The following is a 27,528-nucleotide window of genomic DNA, read 5'->3' on the forward strand; positions in this document are numbered from 1 at the left end:
TACAATCCTATGGAGAGTTACTCCAGTTTAAGCCCATTGACTTCAATGGGCTTAGACTGGAGTAACTCTTCATAGGATTGCATTGTTAGTCTGTAAGCAAAAAGATGGCTGGAATGACTGGAAATAGGGTCGCCAATCTCCAGGTAGGGCCTGGGATTCTCCCAGAATTACATTTGATCTTCAGACTAGAGAGATAAGTTACTCTAGAGAACATGGCTCCTTTGGAAGATTGGCTCTATCGTATTATACCCCGCTGAGGTTCCTCTTCTCCCCAAGCTATGCCCTCCCAAATCTCTAGGAATTTCTGAACCCAGAGTTGGCAACCCTAGGAAAATCAATCAAATATTCAGATAGTCTCCCTATGCATGGCCCTCCTTTCTTAACAACAGGTAAGTGGAGAAAGGACCTCAGCTTAACAAGACCCCATTCCTTAATTATGATTGAAATTGGATCTATTTATACAAGATCAAGCATCCTTAGGATCACTGCTGAAGTTAAGTTTTTCACAACATGCTGTAACAAAGGATTCACAATTTTTAAAAGAAAAAATGCTTAAATCCTTATATCATTTTTACTTTGTTAACACATATATCATATTTATACTTTTAAAAGTTCAGTTGAAATATAAAATTATTTCTATTTCCCTAGGGAATTACCAAACAAAATGTAAGCCTCAGGCATCATCTGAACCCTATCAATCATACTGCTAATAATGTGCATTTTGCATCTGATAGTTATAAGGCTATTACTTAATGGCTAAATGAAATCATTAGATCTTACATTTTTATCACAGCATGTGACAGTAAAAATACTTTCACACTAGAAACTAATTTCAAGGCCATTAAAATGAGAATTGGAAAACATGCATCCCACACATTATTCAAAGTGGGAATGCCTTATTTTCTATGACCTAAACAATTTTCTGACAAGGCCACATACATGAACACCATCAATAGAAAATAAACAGAGCTTTCAATACCAAAGCTTACATTTATAACTGAAGCTTTTCCTCTTCAAATAATTGCCTATACACAAACTGTAGATGGCAACATTGTACTTACTCTGTTCCTAAGACAAAATTTCACAGCCAGTCCCCACATATCCACATATTCCCTTTATCAACATTTTATGTGCCACAGATCTATAGCTTCTTATTATAAGTGTAATGAAGCAGAAGTTATTGAAGCATTTTATTGATTGCTCAGATCACAAGTTTACTGTCATACTGAATTGGCACCTTAGTCGCTGAAGCAAACTGCTGACACCTTTTTTAAAAAGTGACAACTACATCTATTTCATGACCAGAAATCCATTTTCATCTCTATCAAGACAAGAATGCAATTTTCACTTCATTTAACTGATGTTAGGCCTGCTCAAGGCATGACACTTTGGAAAAGACACAAGTTTAAGGTACTTAAAATACTTTGGGTAACTAGAATGAAGCTTGGTTGTAGGGAAATGTTCAGGCATTGCTCATTTCCATAAAGCAACTTGACAAAAATCACTTTCCAAAAACCTCAAGAAAGGATTTCCCCCCCCCCCATTTCAAAGTTACAGCAACAATATTTTATGTTCTTTTAATAAAATGCTATGCTGCTATATTACAGAAAGTAATATTATTAAAAGTTTCCTTTAATATAGGATTATTATTGGAAATTCTTCATCTTTCCTCACAGGTTATTCCATATTATCCAAAGAGTTGTTATGCCCCACTTCCTTTTTGTGTACAGAAAAGCTGTAATAGTTATCATGCTTGCAATATTGTGCTCAGTTATGTTTACATCATTGAAAGTTTAGAAAACTTTAGTCAATGCTATGAATTTTTTAGGAACAGTAATCCACTGAAAAACTATTTCACTGAAATCTTCTGCAACAGTATTGAACAATAATGTCATTTTGAACTGCATTCTATGCTTTCAAATAATTTCATCATATCTCTACAGCACTATGCATTTAAAAGCTAAATTAATTATATGTTAAGTTAATGTGTGAAATATCAACACAGAACAGCCAGTGTACAAAATCTACTTTCGAAAGTGCCACAGAAAGGAACTTCCATAAAAATAATGCACAAACTATACAACCCTATCTACCTGAAAGGAAGATTAGGTTTTTTCCCACATGTGCTGACTGCACATGTGGGAAAAAAGCCATCACATTCACGGTAAAATTACAGCAATAAAAAAGCCTTTTGTGTATAACCTTGTTTTAGGGGGATCACCTTACCCAGAAGATCATCTTCTTTTGGGGTTAATACATTGAATACTGATAAATTCAATATAAGTATTAATATGCATAGCTGATATCAGCTATAGCTTGGGTAGTAACCATAGCATAGTCAGTCAGATGATTAAAAAAACACCAAGGAATATTATGAAAAGCAGCTGTTAGCCATTGAAAACATGATCTGAGTCAAGTGAAATAATTTCAAACAAATGTTATACAACAATGTTTTACCTTGTCGCTAAACAAATAAGCATTTCAAAAAAATACAGAGCCAGTTGTAAGTGCACACAGAAAATGAATACAGGGAAACTGTTCCAACTACTAAAAATTGCACCTAGATAAATAATTTGCATATAAATTAAAACAGTGGCATTATGATTTCTTTTAATGGTGGCTTCATAGTAGATAGAATTTGAGACTACGAAGAATCTGGCCATTATTGTCTTAGTAAAATTTAAAGTTTCAAAATATATGTTTGTTACTTCTTTCAGTATTTAAAACCACCACATAATATACTACAGCTTAATCAATTAACCCATCTCTCTCATTCTGCTTTTCACATTAAAAATTACTTGGCTTAAACTCTTTGGTCTGCAGCTGAAGAGAATACTCTTTTTAAAAATTATGCAAGCTATATAACAATTCTCTGGCAATTCTCATGTTATTATGGAGTTCTAGCATGTCTCTGAGAAAGCTGGATCAGTTTTACAGGCTAGAAATGGTACATTTTTATTTCGTTCATAGCAGATACTAGTTTAAGTTCAATGTATTGATTATTTTTATTCCTCTCATTATGAGAAATACAAAATGGCTACAGTAATAGCTTTTATTAGATCCACCATTTACCCTTTTTGTCACTTCACTCATGTTGTGTATCTCATTGATCTTAGTGACAGAACTAATTACTTACTAGATGATTCTAAAGAAAGAAAATGGTTACAAATCATTAATATCATTTTAAAAATTATTTCAGCCTTCTATTTGGGCTTCTGTTTAGCTGTGCTGCAAATGTGAATGACAGCTTCCCTGCTTGAAGTGGAGGGAATGCACAGGCTTCCTCATTCACTGACAGTACTATGGCCTTTTCACACGTTCCTTCCACAGCAGTGTTTGTCCCCAAACACTGGGGCTCAGCACAATGACATTCCTGTTCTACACCCCCACCAACAGCATAACTACATATCAAGAATGCTAATGAGACAAGACAGGCCCCTTCACTGAGAAGTGTTAACTGCACTCCATGCTTGCATGTTTATACTTCTTTCACACTTACTAATGAATTTTAATATTCTTGACATTACTTTGAATAATTTCACCTTACAGGTACCTCTGTTTAAATATGTAGTACAAAAGTAACATTATTAGCTTTATCACGAGTTTTGTGGTTACAGAATATACAAGAAAAACTTCACTTTGAGATCTAATTAGATGCACCTATCATGAAAAGGACAGTTTTGAACACACACATCCTTTACAGAGACTTAAGATGTAAAAATACTTATGGTTCACAAACTTCCCGTTCTCAAGTGCGTTCAGAGATTTTTAGGAAATAGCTTGTAAAGCATGCACTCAGTCCTATTATTTTATAATGTTTTCATTTCGTAAAATCTATTAGAATGCTCTACATATTTTGAAATAAGAATGAAAATAAGACAACCAGAGAGTCACAAGAATCCTTCTCAAAGAGATTTTTTTTATTTCTTTAGTTTACTACACATCTTCAGTAAATGGTAATTAAAGATTTATGCTTCTTATGAAGTGGACATGGAGCAGAAAGTGGTTCTTTCTGAACTGACTATTTTGATTTCACTAAGATCCTTGCACCTAAGAGGGCAAGATATAACAACCTGACAGCATGCACGGTACTGCTGGAAGCTCAACTACACCTCTAGGAGACATAATGTATGCTGTTGCCATTGAAATCTGTGCATGTTGATACAGATTAACACTTAGAGCAAACATTTTAATGCAATTATCTGCAGCACTCTTATTTCTATTGCACTATATCCTTAGTAGCTGCTTTGTCACCATGCTTCAACAAAACCCAATACGGCAAAACAAATAGCTATCTCTTCAACATTTTTCATGCATTATTTAATTTTTAAAGGATAAAAATAAAAGAAAATATATTTAGATAAAATATATTTAGAGTATAGCTATAAAAACCTCCAGTTTCAACAGTGAAGATATACCTTGTGTTCAGCATATCACATTATATTGTACTTAACAAAGTTGCCCTCTCAAAACAAGAGCCATTAACACATTCTGACCTAATGGACTAGTTTAATAAAGGTGAGGAAAATACACAGAACAACTGCTGTTGACACCTCTCTAAATATGCCAGCATAGCCATCCTCCTATTTGCAAAGGTGATCTGGTATAAACAAACACAAAACCTCCTAGCCAAGATTAAAACACCATTGGTGGAAATTGCACAGCTGTGAACTGCATTCTGTACCAGGAGAGGCTGCTTCTGAAAGGGACAGGTCACAGCCGTGCAGTACATTGCCTAGGGTTACCAGACATAGTAGACTGGGATGACAGAGACAGAGAGGGGTAGGGTAAGGACATATGGGGGTAACTGTCAAAAACAGTGTGATGTTACTTCCGAGAAAACCCGGAAGTGATGTCATGTCTCTCTTATCACCAGAAACAAAACCATAGAGTTTCTGGTGATTCCTAGAGAGGACAGAAATCATTTCCAGGTTTTCCATGGAACTCACATCATACTGTTGGCTCACATCATACTGTTGGCCTTTTTTAAAAAAGATTCTCCTGCTGTAGCAAAAATGGCAGCAGAAAAAGAAAAGGAAGGAATCCCCTGTCCCCAGTGGGGGTGTTGGCATTGGCAACCCTAAGATTGCCTGTCATGGCTACAAGATAATACACAATAATTTCCATGCATGCACAGAGAGTCTACAGATCTTCCAGTTTTCCCACCCCCTCTGAACCATACTTGAGACCTCTAATTAACAGAAGCTGTTGATGAGGGAGGGGAGGGGTGAGATAAGGAAATATAATTGGGAAAGAGCCTGCCTGAAAAATCCCTGGTTTGTATGCTGGGTATTGCATGTCGCACTTTAGAAACAGAAGAAGGAGGTACACCAATACAGAATCCAGGAACAGAAAGGGGAAAATAATGCAGTGGGGAAATAAATATAATTTATAATTGTAGATCCCTATGCATTTTGCACACTGCTTTGTCAGGGGATCTATTAGGTCTGATGACCCCTTTATAGATCCCCTAATGAAGCAATGTGCAAAATGCATAGGGATTTACAATTATAAATTAACCTACAATTATAAATTAAGTACATTTTTGCACTGCACTGCATATATGTTTTTTCTTCTCTTCCTGGATGATGTGCTTTAGGCCACAACTAGTTTTTTGTTTTACGCAGTTTACAGAAAAATTGATAGTTCTGAAATGATATTACAGAGTAGAACTAAACAATTACAATTATGTCAAGTGCTTAACATTCTAGTTTTAAAATCATTAGCAACAATTAGTTATTGAACACAAATCTAAGTGGTATCATGTATTCTTGCAGCAGTAATTTAAAATTGGCAAGGAATATAATGGATCCTATTGGTCAATCCTTTAAAATTCCAAGATGCTTACCATTTGCTTTCTGTACTTGTAAAACTTCAAGTTTAAAAATTACAGAAGTGCTTTTGAAAACAAGTCTCAGAATCACTTTCATAACTTCACTCTGTTACTATCATATGAACCTTAGTTAATTGAAGAGCAAATTAACATTCTGTCTTTGAGTATGTTTTGCTCTAAATTCATGCATTTGGTTTTTGAAATGTTTTCTAACTTAATAAATAAAGGTGCTTCTTGTAAAAGAACAGAAAGTTTTGCCTTTGTCATAACAGAAAGCTTTGTCTTTAAGGGATAAAACATTTATTCTTCTCTGTGCTGTAAATCAAAACTGCTTTATACATAAAAAAACAATTTAAAAATAAGAGTTCTTTGTGGATTTTTTACACTGTTAAAATGGGCCAATGTTTTCCAAAATACGCTTTATTTCAACTATTGTGCCCTGTTCTATTTTCTTGATTACTTGTTATAGATCACCATTAGTTCAGAATTTAAAAGAGTTTTTTTCCCCAAAGAAACTGCTCAGTTCTCTTTATGGATCCAACAGCAGGAGGTGCTGTATAAACAGAATGACTGACATTGACTTCTTCCTCCCCCTCCTCGCGCAGACTGAGTGTGATGCATTCATCTCTTAGTGCATGGCCTGAGCTCTTTTGTTAATCTTTTCTCCTCAGTTCAGATACAATCCTCATTTTCATTCTAATCAAGCTTCCTGTCTACTATTTTCAAATAAATTATAATTACAACATTCAGAATTAGCAATTCTGAAAAGGCATACACATTTTATATTGATTTTTTTATTCAGGTCAATCACACATATACATCAACCCAAAAACTTTTAAACACACATATTTAGATGGTTAAAATAACATATAGACATAATGTAAACTGAAACCCTACAAAATACAATGTACATTGGATAACCTTCATCTATAAACACACCCCAAATAAATGATATGTACTGAATATATCATGTATATCCATTTTACATACCTAATGAATTGCTCATGTCTGATTTGTAAAAGGCTGGTGACTGCCCCTTTATAAAATCATAACTGAACTGAAAAGAAAGGATTGCTTATATGTACATGTTTTTTTAGAGATAGTTAGAGATAACTATTTCAGGTCTTATTATTCCGATGCTTGTGGAAAAAACAAAATGGATTATTTTAAAAATACAGATGCCTAACTATTAGTGATCCTATGCAGAATGGCTATATATAATTTCCACATAAGAAGCGTCTCTCTTCTGCACAGTACGCAGCAAGAAAAGATTAGACATATAATGCCCCATACTGAAAGACATACACAATTAGCTCCATTATTGTTGGCGAGATTATAGGAGAAACATTTCATCTACCTATCGAGCACAAGCGCTCATGCAATACATGTCACATTTCCTTATGACACAGTGCCAATCACAGTCTTTACACCACTAGTACATTTTAAAATGAAGACAAAAAGCAGCCTTTTAAAGACTTTGGATAACTCACCTGTTCACAGTAGTTTTTTGCAGACTTTAATCGTTGGTGCAAGGCCAACAGTACTCCTTGGATATACATCTTCGCTCCAAAGGGGCTGAAACCTTCTCCCTTAGAGACCCAAAGAGGTCCGTGCAAAGGTGTGATGGAATTTTGCAGGCATTTGTCAAGCAAAGAAACTATACAAGGGAAAGAGGAAACATGCATTCTTTTGACCCAGCTGAAATACACAGTCTGAAATGCATCCCCAGACCCAGAACTCTTAACATCTATTATTTATAACTGACCTGGGTTAAGTCTTAGAAAAACAGATTCTGTGTTTCTAGTGGCCACCATGAAGGATGTATTTATATTGAGACACCCCCCATGTAAGACTCATAAGCCTTGTGAGCACACCTGAATAGTTTTGAAGTGTGTCTAACTAGCTGCACAGAGTGTCATGGTGTGCACTGATTGCCTTATCTTCTCATTTATCACAGATGAGTTGGAACCAGCCTTGCTGAAATCTACTGGCATTGTCCTGATAAAATTGCAAGATCTATGTTGTTTCACTGCATAGTTTTCGGTTTTGGAGTGTATATATTTATGGATCAAATATTCTATACAGCTGATTTTATAAAACTGTTTGTATTTTTAATAAGAACTAGCTTTTTCACTGCTAATGTTTAAAACCAGTGACTTTTTCAACAAATAAATCTGCTCACTATAGCTTTTTCAGCATACAGGGAAGACAATATGAGACAATTTATACAAACATGCAGGCACTGCTTTCTCTTTCTACAATCATTTCCTACCAGATACTGAAGGACAGGCACATCTCATTGCCTTACATATTTCCAATAAGAATGAGTGAACTCCACTGGTTCTACTCTGGTAAAGCTGGAGAATTTTCCCCAGAATTTGGAAAGAACTAGATGGGCCCCACACCAGAGCTGCTACTACAAGATGATTCTCTGTGTAGCTCTTGCTGCTACAAATGCAGAGGCATTTGTAGTAGTGACAGCATCCACATAACAGTTTCCTTTCATTTTTCTTCCCTTGGCTCCTCACACCCACTGTTTCCCAACCTACACGAGAGGAATTTTTTAAAAATCAGAAATTACTAGATTCTACCTCACAATAATGCAGCTTGAACTTTCCCTTTACAACTATGCAATGAAAAGAAATATGCTTACTCAAAAAATGAAAGCTGGGAACTATTCGATCATGTCATCATAAGGTCATTATAGGGCTCTAGCATTCTAGCAATTTTCTTTTTTAAAAAGCCCCCCAAAAGTCTTCTAGTGTGTGTGCAGGGGCAGCAGCAGGGGCTAAGCAAATGAAAATGGCTATGATGTGGACAGGATCTACAAAACTGTACACCTTTTCATTCTCATTGTGTCCAAAGGTGTTTTGACTGCAATCTTTCCACAATGTTGTACCAAATCAATGTTGAGTAAATATCTCAGAGGTGAAGATATTAGTGAGAAATAAAGAAGTAGGACAAACAGAGGACAATGTCATCTGGATGCTTCTGAAAATAGCACTGTTGTAAGGAAGTCAATGTGAAGCAAAACTTTTGTGGAAACATGTCTTTATTTTTTAATAGCTTGATGCCCGAGCTTCGCTACGGTATTTAACTACTTTAAATCCAGTTATAATACTTATGGGTATGTAACATTTTTTGGGTTGGGGGGGGGGGTTGAGTTGGTTTTGTAGTATAATAGCATAGTACCTGAGCTTCACAAAGGTGTTTGAATAAAGCGAAGCATGTTGATGTCGAAAACTGATGAAGTGAATTTCAAAATGTAACATTTATTGAAGAGATTTTAAAAGGAAAAGATTGTACAGCAATAAATAAAGTGAAAAATACATACAACCTTTCTTTTTCTACTGAAGGACTTCTTTGTAGACTGCATTAGTGGTTTTCCCATCAGGTGCTAGGATAACCAAGATGCTGGGTGAGCTCACTCTGGAGCAGGATACGTAGAACTGTGCATGTGAGAAGCTGTCCTCCCTCAAGTCAATTCCTGCCACCTTCAATATCTGCCCCGGCACTTGTTGATCATCATTGCAGAGTTTGGGTGGGTTGAAATTCCAGAGCAGCATCACTCGAGCCTCTACTTTGAGGAAAAGCTTGTGGTCTGGGAAGCCAGGAGGGCTGTGTTGAGGAACTCCACGGGGTAGTAGACTGCGTCATCCATTTGCACCACCGAGTCTGCAGATCTGTACTCCATTTCTGCCCCTTCGAGGGAGTTGTGTTTCATTAATGACGACAGCCTTGTCGTTCTTGGGGGTCATAATGGCACACTTGCACAGCCAGTCCATGGACTTCTCCGTGATAATGACAATATCAGGGTATATAGTGGCTGTTATGTCTGCTAGGGTCGTTACTACTGACCCCAGGTCTGTAAGGATGGTCACCTTTTCCTTGGACTTGGGATACTCTCCATCCCCTATTTTTAGTAGGAGTTCAGAGAATTCCCCAGTGGACACCTCGCCTCTCAAGTGAACCCTCATGTTCTTTCTTAGTGAGAGTTTCCCAGTGAGGGGCCACAGATACGATGTCTTGACACACATGGTAACCTCATCAGCTCAAGTTCCCCTTGGGACTACTGGCAGAGTCTGCCAGAAGTCTCCGGCCAGCAGCATGGTGACTCCTCCATCACTCTCTTGTTGCCCCTGACATTTTTAAGGGTTATGCTCAGTGCCTCAAAACTCTCCTTGTGTGCCATGGTGCTCTTATCCCAAACAATGAGCTTACACTTCTGCAGCACTTGGGACATGTTGCTTTGTTTTGAGATGCTGAACAGGGGTGTTTCTGCATGGGTGAGGTTAAGAGGCAGTGAAGGACCATAAACCATGCCTGTGAGCCTTGATCTTCCATGGAAGTGAGCACTTCTCTACTCGTCTTCCAGGATTGCTTTCCTCATAGAGAGACTCTGCTGCTCTGTGCACCTCGGAGTGATCTTGCTGGTACTTGGCCACTGCTGCTCGGTGCACTGCAGGACTATGATGTGCATATTTCTTTGCTGCATCTCTAGTTGCTTCCTCCTTTTAGCATTGGTGTATCTTGCAGGACATCTGCCAGAAGGCTTCTTGGAAGCAGTAAGAGGTGATGGCTGTGAGAGGTGTGAGGTGGAGTTTGACTGAGGGAGGGGTGGTGTGGTGGGCACTTCGGCAGGTTCATATGAGAGGTTCACATTGAAGTGGCCCCTAGAAAGGTCATGCACCATCTCCCCATGAACATTTAAAAACTCAATTGCCATACTGACTTTTATATACAATCCCTATTCAGGAGACTTGTACTGTCTTTCTTCAACTGTCTGCAGTTTCCTTGACCTGATTTGTATCTCAGAACACAGAGTTCCACAGCTGACCCATCAGGGCAGGGGAGGGTGTAAGCTGGCAGGAGTCTGCCAGCCACGCAGGCTCCACAGGGAGATTGGCAACCCTAGAGGGGAAGACTGGGAGGTGTATTTTTACCTCAGAACACATTCAATGACTCCCAACAGCAAGTGCATACTGTTTAGAATGTTGGAGTGATGACCAATTAGCCTGCATATGCAAATGACCTCAGGGAAGAGTGGCTGAGTTGGCAGGGGCAGGCAGAGGAGAGGCCTGCCAGCCACACAGAGAAGCTGTATCCCTATGGGAAAACACATTTTACCCCTTTTTACCCCCTTAGGGGGCAAATTTATTAAAATCCCTTCTTAGTGAGCCTCTACATCACAAAAGGAACATTCTCCCCAAATTTCACATTTCTAGGTCCAGGGGTTTGGACTTTCTATATATAAATTACTTTTTGGAAGAAATATGGCACTATACAGTCTCCATGAAATGCACCCTTTGCAAATGCTTGGCTTGGTAGGAAAAATGTGATCATGGGATTGTGACTTACGAATGTGTGTGTGTGTGCGTGCGTGCGTGCGTGCATGCATGTATAGGCACATGAGAGCACATCAAAGAAAAGAATGGGAAACCCAGACATAGCACAGTCTGATAAACTATGGTAGTCAGATTTCAAACAAAAGGTAGTGCTTATAGATTTATCTATACATATAAAGACAAGTGTCCTCCTGACTGACTCATCAACACCCAGCCCAAACCCCTGGACCTAAAACCATGAAATTTGGGGAGAACATTCTTTTCATGATGTAGAGGCTCACTAAGAAGGGGCTTTAAGAAATTCGCCACCTATGGGGATAAAAAGGCGGGAAATGTGTTTTCCAGTAGGGATACAGCTTCCCTGTGTGGCTGGCTGGCTGCACTGCCAGCTTGGCCACACTTCCCCGATTGGGCCAGCTTTTCAAGGTCATTTGCATATGCAGCCTGATTGCTCCTTACCCCAACATTCTAAACAGTTGCTACTGGAAGTCATTGAATGTGTCCTGAGGTAAAATGCACCTCCCAGTCTTCCCCTAAAAGATCACTCAGGTTACCAATCTCCCTGTGGGGCCTGGCTTTCCTGTTAGGCTGGCAGGCTCCTGCCTGCTTGCACCCCCATCTCTCTGATTGGTCAGCTGTGGAACTCTGTGTTCTAAGGTCAAAATCAGGTCAAGGAAACTGCAGACAGTTGAAGAAAGGCAGTAACTGGATTTAAGGTAGTTAAATGCCGTAGCGAAGCATGGGTATTAAGCTAGTCCTACTATATAAAAGGCTAAGCATATTCAAGACAACTCACTTCCTACTCTGTTGCACCACCAGAGGGCGCTGCTTTGGAAGGAAGCCCAGATGAGGCACCTAGACCTCCAGAGAGCATGCCGCGGTGGGAAGCGCAGGCTGGGATCAGGAGCAGAGCAGATGGCAATGCCTGCCAGCTGGACCTTCACCCAGCTGGAATCAGGAGTGGAGCAGGTGGCAATGCCTGCCCTCTGCTTTCATCCAGCTGCGATCAAGAGTGGAGCAAGTGGGAAAGCCCACCTGCCCTTCACCCAACTGAGATCAGGAGGGGAGCAGGTGGCAATGCCTTCCCCCTGCATTCACCCAGCTGGGATAAGGTGTGGAGCAGGAAGCAATGCCCGCCTGTCACCCTCACCCAGCTGGGATCAGGTGCAGAGCAGGTAGCAATGCCTGCTCCCTGTCTTTACCCAACTGGGATCAGGAGCAAAGCAGAGGCCAATACCCACCCTCTGCTGTCACCCAGCTGGGATCAGGAGTGGTGATAATGCCCCCCACCCCCCACCATCACCCAGCTGGGATCAGGAGCAGAGCAGGTGGAAATGCCCATCCCTTTTTCACCCAATTCAGATCAGGAGCAAAGTAGATGGCAATGCCCACTCCCCCTTTCACCCAGCCAAGATCAGAAGTGGAGTAGGTGGCAATGCCTACACCCCACCGTCACCCAGGTGGGATCAGGAGTGGAGAAGGTGGCAATGCTCATCCCTGCCTTCATCCAGCTGAGATCAGGAGTGGAGCAGGTGTCAATGCCCACCTTTCACCCAGCCAGGATCTGCCACGGAGCAGGAGGAAATGCCTGCCCCCTCACCCTGCTGGGATCAGAAGCACAGTAGATGGCAATGCCCACCCCCTTCACTCGGTCGGGATCAGGCAAGGAGCACGTGACATTTCCCGCCCCCTTCACTTGGCCGGGATCAGGAGCGGAGCAGGAGGCAATGCCCTCCCCCTTTCACCCAGCCTGGATCAGGCACAGAGGAGGAGGTAATGCCCACCCCAACTTCAACCAGCAGAGATAAGGCAAGGAGAAGGTGACCATGCTCACCCCCATCACCTGGTCAGGAGCGGAGCATGAGGCAATGCCCACCCCCCTTTACCTGACCTGGATCAGGTGTAGAATAGGAATCAATGCCCAACCCCCACTTCAACCTGCCAGAATCAGGCACAGAGCAGGCTGCAATGCCTTCCCCCACTTCCCCCAGTGGGAATCAGGTGCAGAGTAGGAGGCAATGCCCATCCCTTCTTCACCCAGCTAGGATCAGGAGTGGAGCAGGTGGCAATGCCCACCCCCGCTTCACCCAGCTAGGATTAGGCGCAGAGCAAGTGGCAAAGCCCACCCCTTCACTTGGCCGGGATCAGGAGTAGAGTAGATGGCAATGCCCATCCCACTTGACCTGGCCAGGATCAGGTGCAGAGGAGGTGGCCATGCCTGCCTCCCCTTGCCTTCATCTGGCAGGGATCAGTGACAGAGGATGAGGGAATGCCCACCTGCCCACCCTCCCCTTTCTAGAGCCTGTTGTATTTTTTCCTACAATGGGCTTTGTTGCTAGTAATTTATATATTTTAAATATGACATTTATGAAGCAGTAGGGCAAAAATAGTGTCTTTCACTTTATAATGCTTTTATTAAAAACCTGTGCTTCAGATTTGCAGCCGAGTAAACTTTTCACTGAGGGCCCATTTAGACATGAAGGGTATCCCCAGGTTCATCCTAGGGACACACCACCATTTTTAAAAGTGGTTTCTCTAGCTGGGAATTCCTTTGAACTTAGCTGTAGAAGCTTGATTCTGCACAGGACCACTGTGGTGTTGGAGAAGGAAGTAATCCCACCACGCTGCTTTTCCTCCCTGAAATAGCACTGGGGGGGCATTAGTTACCTGTTCACAGACCCCGGTGCCATTTCAGGAAGGAAAAACAGTGCAGAGGGGAAAGCACAGTTGCTTTATGGTACCGATCAGAATTGGGCACTCATTGTGAAGTTTAAAGGAGTTGTCACTTGGGAATTTACTTTTTAAAATGGCAATGCATGTCCAGAGTGAACCCAGGGACATCCATCATATCAAGATGAGCCCTGCATTGTCAGAGATTGAACCACGGACATGAAGTATGCAAAGTATGTACTTTGTCACCAAAGTATCATCCTACTTCCAAAGCAGATTTACACAACTGCCCCAGTTAACTCCCAATATTTTAAAAATTCTTGCATTCTTTCACATATTTACTCAACAATGCTATATTTGACAAAAAGAAATTTGTGCCTTGAACAGAAGCAAAAATATTTTAGTGCAGTTGGTTCTTGAATTTGATACTGTGTGGCCCACACTAGTGTGCTTTCCCTCTACGTCTTTGAAATGGTGTTATTGCACAGCCAGCTTGAAAGACACAATAGATCTTCTGCATAAATTCTTCTACCTTTCTGTTAAATTGTCAAAGCAGCAGTGTGAGAAACTCCCAGAAGCACCTGATTCAGAGGATTAAATCCATATATAATTTAAACTATTAAAATCTCTGGGACAAAGTTATCATAAGTAAAAATACTCCTTCAAATAATGTATTTATTGCTAATTTGTATTACTTAATTTATACCGTCTTTCTCTCTAATGGGGACCCAAAGCAAATTACACTGTTCCCCTCTCAATTATTTTACTGTTAGTTGTAGATTTTCCTGGCTGTATGGCTGTGGTCTTGGCATTGTAGTTCCTGACATTTTGCCAGCAGGTTGACACTAAGAGATCTCCGTCTTTCAGTGCTACACTTCTGAAGATGACAGTCACAGCTGCTGGCGAAACGTCAGGAACTACAATACCAAGACGACGGCCATACAGCCCGGAAAATCTACAACAACTAATGTTCTCTGGCCATGAAAGCCTTCGACAATATATTTTACTGTTAGGTTGAGTGTGTGTGCCTAGTCCAAGGTCACCCAGCAAGCTATCATGGCAGAGATTCTAGTTCATGACTCTAATCCAATGTGATCCTAGTCTGACACTGTAGCCACTGCACTCCACTAGCTCTCTTTGTGGAACAGAGCCCAAGCCTACCATCCAGCACTTTAAAACTGTCCCTTAGTGTCCAAACTTCATGCATAAAGATTTTACCCAAGATAGGACAGGGTACAACGCTAAAATTAAATGGGTCTCTCCTCAGTAGTGTAATAAAAGCGGAAAGTAATTCATGATTCCTGCTTGAGGTGGCTAACATGGTTTTGTTACAATATTAAAAATAAGTCATTAGACAGAAGCAGCATAAAAACAGAAGCAGAAAATAAAGTAGGCTCCAGGGGACTCTCTATGGTGTGGTGCTACCATAGAAAATGCCATCTCTAGTCACTACCTGCCTCAGTTCTGAAGGTGGGGAAACAAAGAGCAGGGCTTGAAAGGCAGATTATAATTGGAAGGCTGAATAATATAGGAGGTGGTGATCCTTCAGATACCCTGGCCCCAAGCCATTTAGAGACGTGATGGTAAGAAATAGCACTTTTAACTGTGTCCAGAAACAGATGGGTAGCCAGTGCAGATCTTTCAATATAGAATCCTATAACCACCCGACAGTAGCCTGGAAACTGCATTTTGAGCCAACTGAAGATTCAAAGGTAGCCCCATATACTGTGCCATGGTAATCTAACTTAGATGGGATCAGAGAGCACGGTTCACTGTTGCAGGTCATGCTTTTTGAGGAACAGTTGTAGCTGGTGAGCCACCCAGAGCTGATAAAAAGTGCCACATGCTAGACAGGAGACCTGAGCCGCCAACCATAGGCCAGGATCCAAAAGTGTCTCTATGAACTCTGTGATACATACTAGGTAGGTTGGGAGGGGGAGCACGCTCCTGATTTCATTCTGGTTAGACTTCTAAGGCTAAGTAATTTTTGATCAGAATCCTTGGAGAAAAGACATCAATGTAGGAATATTGGGTTGGAACAACCCTTGTCTTCCACCAGCAGAATGAACTGTCACTCATGGAGGAAGAGATTTTCACCAATCCAGCCTCCCACTTTAGACCCCCACAGCTCATTTAGGACAGTATTCTGAAGCACAGTGGGAAGGTGAAAGCAGGAAAGTTCTACTTCATAAGTAAAGCTTCATTTTTAGTACAGTGGAAAAGAACTGGAAAAATGCATTACATAATCCCTATTTATAAAAGTGGACAGAGAGGTATAAGCAACCATGATGATTCTGGAAGCAGGCAGCAGAAAGGGAAATAAGAAAGCTGATACTAATCTGTTCTCTGTCCCTATTTTTTTTTTTGCAAAATAAAGTAGAAATGATAGATTTCATATGGTATACATTCCTGATAGTGACTTCATTTTGGAATTCATTGGTCTGGATCCTGCAGAGCTATTTTGCTAGCAGCAGAAGTTTCCTCTTGCTCAAGGAACTATTCACTGAAGCATGGCTCTAACCCAAGGAAACCCTTCAACTTTATTTAAACTTATTAACTGTGTTCCACAAAACTAGTTTTAAAATTGTGATAAAACAACTTCCTTTTATTTCCATTAATTAGCAATCTATTTGCAGTCTGTCTGAGACCCCCTGAGCCTTGGGGGGAAAAAATTTGAAGTGGGAGTTGCTGCAATTGCTGTAATGGCTGCTATCTATCTCAGGGTTTACGGCCTTCTGTATACGTTCCATGTCATCACAACCAGGGCCGGCGTGCCCATTGAGGCCAGGTAGGCGATGGCCTCAGGGTGTGGGGTGCCAGAGGGGGCGCCGGAGAAGGCGCGGGGGGCAGGAGAGCACGCCATGGAACTGCAGCCTCCTAGCCCTCCCACCCTGCACCGCTGCCGCCGGCACACGACCCCGGCTGGGCTCAGCAGCCGCGGGCAGGCGTCTGCGGCGGCACAGGGCAACCGAGTAGGAGAGCTCGGAAGCCACCCGCGTGCCGTCCAAGCTGCCCGCCACAGCAATCGGGCTGACAGTGCGCATGTACCCGTGATGACGTCACAGGTGCCATCATCACACAGGCTGGTGTGTGTGTGCACGCGGCCACAGGCACCGAAAACCCTGGTGCTGCTGCTGATCACAGCCTCTTTGGTTGCTCTCACAGGCATTAATAAAAAACCTATATAATAAATATTTTCCAAATTCATTGAAAAATATTTAATTAAATATTAAGAATCCAACAAAGGTGAAGAAAGCCTTGAAGATTAAGAAAAGTCTTTATCAAATAAATTTAAATGGGCGATGCAGTTTTTATTTTTCATATGAACAGTCAGAGTTCTCAACTGATCCACACAATTAAATGCATTCTTCTCATATTATTTTAGTAACAGTTATGCACTGGAGCTCAAAGAAATTGGTGTACAATATTCAAAAGTGTGGTCTGCAGACTCAGCCTGACTGATGGAGAGAACACATGCTATGTTTAAATGATCCCGACGTATTTTACTCAAACAAAACTAATCTAACAGCTGTTGTGTACTTTTGTTTACGTGTTATATGTCAAATCTTATTGTCCCCAAGGTACTTATGAGAGATGCTTTAGCAGTCATTTTCTTAAATACTGATGCCTACCCGAATTTGGATTTTTCCAGTATTGAACAGAATGACAAGCACACGATTGCTGTACTTAAAGCAATCTTTCACAGCTGCCTTGCTTCTTCACTGAACCCATTAAATTGACGGCATATGCCTGTGGGGTCTACTGTGTTACAATACTGCAGAACAAGATGCTGATTTGTACAATCCAATCTAATAGAACAAGGGTATATTGGGGAAGAAATATTTCTGAGGTCATTTTTTTTTTTTAGTTTACCTGGGCAAAATTAAATTTAGATGCTCATCCACTGTAGTTTTTATGTAACACCTGGTTATACTAATTGTTTAGATGTTTGTAAACTCTGACACTTAGTGGTAGTAAGCATGAAATCCTATGAAATTCCTTCATTTATAAAATGTAACATGAGTCATACCTTTCTAAAACTGAGCAAAGTCACTGCGCATTAAAAATGCTGGCACATCTTCTGCTTGAGCAAGTGGACCAAAATGGTGTGAATTGTTAATGTCTTGCTGCTCTGTTTCACGGCTTGTGATTGATCATTTGTAACTATATCTACTCCTTGTTCCATGAAATCAAGTATGGAGTAATGGGTTCATCAGATTTTGGGGTTAAATTGAGAGTGAAGAGGTACTGTGTGTGGAAATAAGAGTTGCCATGTTCGGGGCTGGCCTTGTAACAGCATGGAATCTAAAGCCGATATTCAAAACCACTTCACTCATCATACGCTTACTGATTCTGAATAGGGTCCATTTGCAGGGGACATTTGGTAGTTTTCCAATACACTTTATGCTTCTTTCCTATTTCTACCACCCCAAATATTTTATATGACAAAATAATAATAATATATTTGAATATCTTCAAAAGCAAAAGCAGAACTGAACTAAAAGTTCACTATTCAGTTCTTCTTTCAATATATTCAGGCAATTCAGACAGGAATTCCACACTGTATCTTTTTAAAAACTGTAATGAATTTCCATCTTAGTTCATCTACTTGGTCTCTAAGGTGCTCCTGGACCTGAATTTTGTTCCCCTAAGTTGGTGATACATTTCTGGTAGCTACCTCAATATGTTAAATGGTTATGGGGAAAATGATATCAGAACCATGATAAGTAAAATCAAGCAACTTGTGGTGGCCTTTAGGAATAAAATCACATAGGCAGAGTCCCCTTAAGCATTTTTTAATTGTATTATGAACACATATTCAACACTGCCATCACAATCAATGGTACTTAGTAGTGGTTTCACTACTAGATCATGGCTAGATCAACTTTTTGAAAAGCTAAGAGAGAATGCGCAGCACTCTGCTTTTTAAGCTACTATTTGGATTACAAAAGCTTGTCCACATATTTTGTGACAAGTAACAACCCATATTTAACCACTATTATCATGATTAATGGCTTTAAGTACAGCTCCAACAATATGGTTCACAATACCATCTTGACTTTGCACTTCAACAACAAACACAACTCCATAATGACAAAGCGTGCCACAGTATATGTGAATTTATCCCACAATTGTTCTTCAATATGCCCCAAGAAACTGTTGTTTTTGCAACAAACTAAATGGATGTAATCATATTCTTGCAGCAGGATTTCACATGTAATTGTACATTTCCAATTAACTGCCAAGACTTCAAAATTATAAATGTTATACGAGTGGTACTACTGAGGATTGTTTTTCCTTCTCAAGCCTCAATCAGGGAGCTCAAACACTGAGAGCAATGTAAAAGATTTTATTGTTTAGCCTATGAAAGCAAGTGTGGTATAGAAGTTAGTGTCAGGCTACAATCTGGGCAGGTCAGGTTCAAATCCCAACTGTCTAAGAAATCTTCTAGGTGACTTTGGACTAGACATGGGCACGAATGGGGGAAAAAACCCGAACAGGCTGTTCAGTGTTCATTCCCGACAACGAACATGAACAGACGAATGGAACCGAACATGTCCCTTTAACGAAGGTGTCCAGTGTCCAGTGTTCATCGGCACCAGATGCCCCCCTTAGCACTTAGAGAGCCCATATTCACAGGGAACGTGCAGCAGGCTCTTCTCCAGCCATCACCCAAGTTTGGTCAAGATTGCAGTATGGATCTCGGAGTTATACATTCCCAAATTCGACACCCCCAGGAAAATCCCATTCAATACAAATGGAGCCACCCTCTCCAGTTCACTTTGGCCCTGTGCAGTGGACCTGAAGGTGGGCCGCCTCCCCTCTCATGGGCAGGGAGTCTGGCCGCTGGCTGGCAGCACCCCCCATGTGCCCACCCACCAGGCCTCTGGGCCGGAGGACACTTATCCACTTATGCAGCAAGGTGGTTGATGACTGCGGCCACCAGGCCTGGCGGGCTTGGGGAGGCAGTGGTGGGCAGCCTCCACTCTCGGGGGCAGGTGGTCTGGCTGCTGGCCAGTGACTCCCCTATGTGCCTGTCCACCAGGCATCCGGGTTGGAGGCAGACAAATTATCCACTTAGGCAGCAAGGTGGTTGATGACTGTGAAAGAATCAGGGCAGCGGCAGCAGCTGCCATCTCCCACCTTCCTGCCTTTGCAAAAAGGACAGGAGTCGCAGGACACATTCCCCCAGCTCAAAGGGATCCAGTCAGTCCCGTTGACAGGGGAGCCACCATGCTGTGCAACTGTGCTGTATCCCTATATGGTACAATCAGATGTGCAATTGCAGCTGAGCTGTCCCTCGTGACCAAGGAGGCAGCAGTAACATGATAGTCCCTCGTAAAGCAGCAACTGACATGACCCACCGTCCTACCTTCATGGAAAGAAGGGGATGGGCAGGACAGGAGAGGTCATTCATAAGGGTCGGAGTGGTTCCACAGAGGGAAAGGTAGAAAGACGGACCAGCAGCCCCGAGAAATGAGGGGGGCCAGAGCAGTTCCACACTGCTCCAAGACCCCTGATCTGAGCAGGTAGTACAGGCACTACTCATAACAGTTTGGACGGCACCACCAGACACCAGACACCTTCCTACCTTCATGGAAAGCATGGGATGGAATGGACAGCAGAGGTCTCCAAAGGGTTTGTAGAAGGAGAAATGGGGAACTTGCGAGTGATGATGAAATGTGCAGACATGAACCACCTTCCTTTGTGGAAAGGACGGGAGAGAAAGGACAGGAGAGGTCGCTATGAATGGTCAGAGTGGAAGCAGCCCCGAGAACTGAGGGGGGCTAGTGTGGTAACCCACCACTCAGACACACAACCTGAGCAGGCACTACTCACTACTGAGAGCCTTTCCTGCTTTTGCAGAAAGGACAGTAGTCGAGAGACCCATTCCCCCCTGTTCAGAAGGCACAGCGGTTGCAATGGATCGGGGCACCATGTGATTCAACTACATGTGCAACCGCTCCTGAGATGTTGCACAAGGGGCCAAAGGAGGCTACTGTCAGCATCACCCATCTTCTTGCCTTCACAGAAAGGAGGGGATGGATGGGACAGGAGAGGTCGCTTGGACAGGTCAGAGTGTTTCCAGAGAGGGAGAGGAAGGAACAGGGCAAGAGCTGACATCAGCCACCTTCCTGCCTTTGCGGAAAGGACAGGAGTCGAGGGACCCATTCCCCCCTGCTCAAAGGGCACCACATTTGCAATGGATAGGGGCACTGTGTGGCTCAACTACATGTGCAACAGCTCCTGAGCTGTTGCACAAGTGCCCAAAGGAGGCTGCTGCCAGCATCAACCCACTTTCCTGCCTTCGCAGAAAGCAGGTGTCATGATCTGGCTGTGCCAGGAAGGCCTAGCAAGGCCTCAGAAACCTGTTAGCAGTAGGAGTAGGCCTGGCTAAACCTGACCCAAATGTGCCAGCCCTCATTTGAGATACCCGCCAGACTCAACGGGCAAGGGTGCGCGGCGATGGCATGGAGAACCAAGGGGCAAGATGTTTTAGTAGCCTGCGGAAGCCCACGCACTCCACGATGGATATGGGCAAGCCATGTAGGACAATCATCTCTACCAAGATGCAAAGGCCCGTCTCCTGAGCCCTCAGCCTCGCCGTTCTAAGCGGCGCTGTCCCAGACCCCAAGGTAACAACCTCCACAAGCATGGCCTGCTTGAGCACTCCGCTCCCACCAGCGTCACCCTCAGGGCAAGGATTCTTGCTTGGGGTGGATTCTGGTGACCCTCCCACTGATCCCCGCTCAGTGAGCTGGTCGCCACCTTTCTCCCCCCAACAGACGTTTCGCTGGGCGAGGACGGAGACCACAGGCTCAGGTGGTGCATCTTCAGGTGCCTAGTCAGGGCCGTCGATGACAGGTGCTTCAGGTTTTTGCCCCTGTGCACCAGGACATCACAGGCATGGCACCGCACCACACGGGAGTCATTAGGAAGGGCCCAAAAGTGCCTCCATATGGAGGCATTGAAACATGAACCACCAACTGTCCCAGGGGAAGGAGAACAAACGGTTACAGGCTGCGCTGCAGAGCTGGCCACGGACAACGGAGTGAGGGGTGGACTGCAGGCAGAAACAACACTGAGAGTTTGGGATGAGGACGGGAGGGATGTTTCATAAAATGCAAAAAATTCCTCCAGGGATCCCTCACCCACCTCCTCCTCAAAATGTTGAGAGAGATCCTCTCCCCCCTGAGGAAAGACCTCTTTGGCCTCCTCCACAGCCCCCACAGGTGAATCTGGAGGAACGGGAGTACTTTCTGCTGCCCTCGGGCCACATCCAGTACTGCTTTCCACAAGTAAACCAGGAGGACTGCCTTTGCACTTCACCCCACGACCACCCGTGGCAGCCACCACAACATGAAGACTCATTGTGCCACCAAATTAAGGACAGAAAAGGAGAGAACACTGTGAGCTCTCAGCCAAGGTGCCCACAGAGCTTGGACCCAGAGCCTGGCAGCAGCCCTGGAACCAGAGGCCAGGGATAGAGCCCTAGCCCAGCACAACCAAAAGCCTGACCAGATCAGGCACTGATTTTTTTTTAATTAAATTTTATTAAAGGTTATCAAGCACATAGTCCAATTCAAGTCTTACTTTTACATTCACATAACAATAACTTATTTACAAGTTTACTATCAGGCACTGATATTGATAGTAATAATAATCAGTGTGAACCCTCAGCTGAGGTGCCCACTCTGCTTGGCCCCAGAGCCTGGCAGCAGCCCCAGAACCAGTGGAGAGATAGATCCCTATCTAATCACACAGAAAAAAGCCCAGCTCCAATGCACTCTCCCTGTCTCTCTCCCAAAATGCTATTAACAGCTCTGTCCCACTCCACTGCTTGCTGAAAGTGAAAGCCAGAACTGGGAGTGCAGTGGTCTCATTGAGAAACGCAGGAGGTCTGTGGTTGGCAGTCAGAACTGCCTAACAGGGTTTTCAGGGATGAGATTGGAGTTCCCATGGCCACAGAACACCCCCTCCTCCCTCCCTCCCCCTGGTGTCTGTTCCCACGTTACCGGTTGTAACCAATTTGCAGCTCCACGCTTGGAAGGAAGACCTGCCCATCAAGCTAAGTTGGGCTTTGATTGGGGTGTCCGGGGCGACAGAGGGAGTGCAGACAGAGTTCAGGCAGTCCCTCCCTCCGTTGCCAAGGCAAATGATTGAAGGTGCCTAAGTGTCTGGCTTCCCGAACGACAGCCGAGCGCAACAAACAAGGCTTGCGATGACCACCTGTTCGGCTGGAATGGCGCATCATGAACAGCCCATTCACAAGCAGTCGAGCTGCTTGTTCATTGGTTTTTTCGTTCATAATGCTGTTCGTGCCCATGTCTACTTTGGACTAGTCACTCATTCTCATCGTCTCCTACTGCATAGGATTGTTGTGAGGATAAAATGGAGGAGACAAGTATTATATATATTCTGCCACGAGGCCTTTAGAGGAAGGGTGGGATAAAAATATTAAATAAATGAATAATAAATAAATTACAACTACTGTATATCTTAGAAGCTGCAAAATTATAAGGTACTCAAGCAGAGGAGCATCAGCAGTTAAAGCTCCAGCTAGCTAAAACATGGTGCTAGGAGAGGCCAGGCATAGGTAAATTCTGTTGCTGTTAGCATTCCCCTGGGTATGATTGAACCCTATTACAAATGCCAAAATGTTTATAGCACTCAAGATCCTGAAAACTTCCTGATTCTTCTGTCTCAGAGAAGACCCTTATGGATAACTCTTCTCACTTTCCCCTTGGAGTTGAATCACTGTAACAAGTACGTAGTGTCTGAAAATTCACAAGAATATGTACCCTGAGCCTGCATGGAGAGTAAAACAGACCATCTATACTACCCAGGTCAAAAATTCCACACAATAGAACAGGTACAATAGAAAAAATTCCACACAAGCACGAGAAACCAATGCCAGTCAATGGTGAGCCTATAATGGTCTCAAGCATATCAGACCAGTAAGGTGGGAGAAAAGGAGAAGAGTGAAGCCAACAGGAGTGACAGTCTGTATGGTGTAGTGGTTATAGGGTTGAACCAGGATGTGGGAGACCTGAGTTCAAAGCCCACTCCCTGTCATCGAAGCTTCCCAGGTGACCTTGGGCTAGTCATACTCTGTCCATCTGACCTACCTCACAGAGTTATATAGATGATTAAACGGAGGAGAGGAGAACAATGTAAGCCATCTTGGGTCCCCATTTGGGAGAAATGCAATGTATGTATGTATGTATAAATAATCAGCATCTTTTACTAGAGACAGAGAGGACACAGATATCCTGTGGGGGCAGGGTACTAAGTACTCCATGACAAAGCAGAAATCAGAATTGCACTGTTTTAGCGAAAAGAAATGGGATAAAAGTCATCTACTCAAAACTGTATTTTGGATGAAATCCTTATTGTAAGAAGAAAAGACTGGAATCTTCATCCTTTATTATATCTTATCTGAAGAAAAAACCACATACAGGGAGAAAAGGGAAAATCAGAAAGAAGTAAAAACTGCTTGCTGAAAGTGCTTGCTGAAAGTGCTTGCTGAAAGTGAAAGCCATTTGTTAAGTTCTTTAAAAATAATCAGAGTTTACATTGAACAAAAGATTCTCAATAGATGGCAGAAAGCTATAAATGACTTTATATAGAAAGGGAAGAAACCAAGGATAAGATTTAAAGTATTACAAAATGATAAAAATAGGGGAGGACTAGCTGTACCGAATATTAAATTGTATCATCAATCAGCGGCATTGGTTTGGATAACAGTTTGGATTATGAATCCAAGCAACAGACATATCAAATTGGAAACAGTGGATGCTAAGGAAGGTATCTATAATTATTTATGGTTAAAGAAATCATGGAAACCTATTATTAAACAAGATGGGACTCATATTGTAAGGGATGGTCTGCTTAAAATATAGTTTCAAGGCAGAAATAGTTCGAGCCCACCAACTTCCCCATTGATGTCACCAATTAACGCCTACTATGATGCAGCAGTTAGGAACAAAATTCATCAACTTAGCTATGAATCAATGATAGATAAAGAAAGAAACATAAAAACCTGGCAAGAAATTCAGGCTCATGGCAAAAACCATGACCACCAAATAGTATCAAGATTAAAGGATCAAATTCTCAAAGAAGGCAGCAGGCTGAGAGAAAAAACACAATATGAACTATTAATATCTGGAGACTTTTCAGATATTGGGGAAGATTTACAAAATAATACTGCAACATCATACAGAAATGGAACAAGTCAAAACTTGTATGATAAAATGGATGCAAAATTTTGGGGCAACCATTCCGATGGACTTATGGGAAAACTTATGGACTAAAGACATAAAATTTACAGGCTGCCAGTTACTGAGAGAAAATTGGTATAAAAGTTTTTTAGATGGTACATTACTCCCAAAGATATTGCAAGGATTAATAAAGGTTACAGTGGGCATTGCTAGAAGTGTCAGAATATGGAAGCAACATTTTACCATATATGGTGGACTTGTAAGGAATCATGAAAATATTGGATAAAAATACATGAAGAGATGCAAAAGATTCTCAAACTCAGATCTGAATTAAATCCGAAAAGCATGCTCTTAAATATTTTACCAACAAATCTGAGAAAAGAACAAGGAGATCTCTTCCATTATATGGTGACAGCAGCAAGAGTATTATTCACAGGAAAATCGATGCTTGTCCTGGTCTCCCAGAGTGGAGAGATAAAGTTTATGAATATGCTTCAATGGCCAAACTAACTACTTACCTACAAAATAGGCCAATAACTGACTTCTGGAAAAAATGGAAGGATTTCTTTTATTATTTAGGCTAGATACAGTAGTTTAGAGAGAGAGAAGTGAAGAAGAGTGAAGGAGAAACATCATGTATCTAGGTTCAGGGAAGCCAAATATGTAATAATCTATCTGATGATGGACGGACGGCCCGACTCTGCCCCAGATGTCTTGGAGTGTGCCTTCAAAGCTGTGACTGGATGGTTGAAGCAGAGTTGGTTGAAATTAAATCCCACAAAGACGGAGGTCCTGCATGTGGGTCTGGGGGCCATGGGCACGGGACTCCGGCTCCCTGCTCTTGATGGAGTGCTACTTGTGCCGGTTTCGAGAGTTAGGAGCCTGAGGGTGATCCTAGATGCCTCCCTGACTATGGAGGCACAGGTCACAGCCCGGTTGCCCAGTCTTCATTTTTCTATCTAAGACAGGCCCGGCAGCTTGTCCCCTACCTATCAACCCATGACTTAACTGCAGTGATCCAAGCAACGGTCACCTCTAGATTAGACTACTTCAACTCGCTCTACACAGGGCTTCCTCTGGGCCTGATCCGGAGGCTACAGCTGGTCCAAAATGCAGCTGTGCGAGTAATTGCAAGGGTCCCAGTTAGGGAACATATAACACCTATACTACGTCAGCTGCACTGGTTACCAGTTGAGTACCGGGTCCGGTTCAAGGTTTTGGTGTTGACCTATAAAGCCGTATGTGGACTGGGCCCAGCATATCTGCAGGACCGCCTCTCCGCATATGTACCCCAGAGGATGCTTCGTTCAACAAATAAACAACTGTTGGTGGTCCCTGGCCCAAGGGAGGCCTGCCTGGCCTCAATCAGAGCCAGAACCTTTTCGTTCCTGGCACCAACCTGGTGGAACTCTCTGTCTGAGGAAACCAGGGCCCGGTGGGATTTATCATCTTTCTGCCGGGCCTGTAAGACAGAGATGTTCCGCCAGGCATATGGTGGAGGCTAGGTTGGGCCCCCACTAGCCACACTAAAGATCTATCCACCACCCCACATATGAGCCAGGGCTTGAAAAGCAGTATTTTATCATCGCCATCTGAAAAGAAGCTGTATTGTATAAAGTTGTTTTAATGTTATTTGTATACTGTTTTATCTGTTTTTAACTGTATTTATGTAATTTGAAATGTTGTATTCCGCCCTGAGCCCACCTGGCAGGGAGGGTGGACTAAAAATCTAATATAATAAATAAATATAATAAATAAATTAGCTTAAAGAAATGTAAAGGTACTGCTTGTTTTATTCCCAAGACTTTTATAAATGTATTGTTTATATACTTATCGGTTGTATAAGATGTATAACACTCAAATTATTGTTTAAGTAGAATATGTATAACTTTTATACTATGCACTTACTCTATTCTATTTTTTCTTTAAATAAAATTCTTTAAAAAAAATCAGAAGAATGAATGCATACATGTCACTTACCGTTTATGAGATCTTCAATTTTTACTCCATGCATATTGTACACATACTTAGCAGGCAAAGTCAGGTTCAGTCGCATGGTGCAAATATCTAAAAACTTTTGAAAAAAATCTTATTAAACACTCAAAACGTTTAAAGTATTTTTTAAAGAAATGAAACAAAGTACCACAGTTTATCCATTTGCTTTCTTTCAGAAGCTCTGCAATAATCCCCGCCCCTCTGCACAAGCTCCTTGTCTACATTGCTTCATGGCTTTTTGAGGCTGTTCATAGATATTATTTCCCCTCCACTTCATTAGTACTATCTTCCCTTTCTCCTTCCTCAAATGATCCCAGCCAAACAGGAATCACGTAGTAGATGTGATATGGATGTAATGTTAAGCATTAAATTTGTCTGAGTGTCAGCATAATATGGTGGCAAATCAAAGTCAAATGAGACTGAGGGGCAATGTTTCCTGCATTGTACTGCCCTGAGTCTGAAT

General features: G+C 42.3%; 1 protein-coding gene across 1 annotated transcript in view; it reads right to left on the reverse strand.

The window, feature by feature from the left end:
• Positions 1-27,528, reverse strand: part of DCDC1 (doublecortin domain containing 1) — an 807,587-nt gene that overhangs the window by 655,804 nt on the left and 124,255 nt on the right. Inside the window, exons 7-8 of the mRNA XM_054969981.1 lie at positions 27,051-27,144; positions 7,320-7,490 (exon numbers count right to left, since the gene is read on the reverse strand). Of these exons, the coding sequence (XP_054825956.1) occupies positions 7,320-7,490; positions 27,051-27,144 (265 nt within the window). The remainder of the gene's footprint in view (positions 1-7,319; positions 7,491-27,050; positions 27,145-27,528) is intronic.

The sequence above is a fragment of the Eublepharis macularius genome, chromosome 2, assembly GCF_028583425.1.
Source record: "Eublepharis macularius isolate TG4126 chromosome 2, MPM_Emac_v1.0, whole genome shotgun sequence".
In the NCBI taxonomy this organism is placed as follows: domain Eukaryota; kingdom Metazoa; phylum Chordata; class Lepidosauria; order Squamata; family Eublepharidae; genus Eublepharis; species Eublepharis macularius.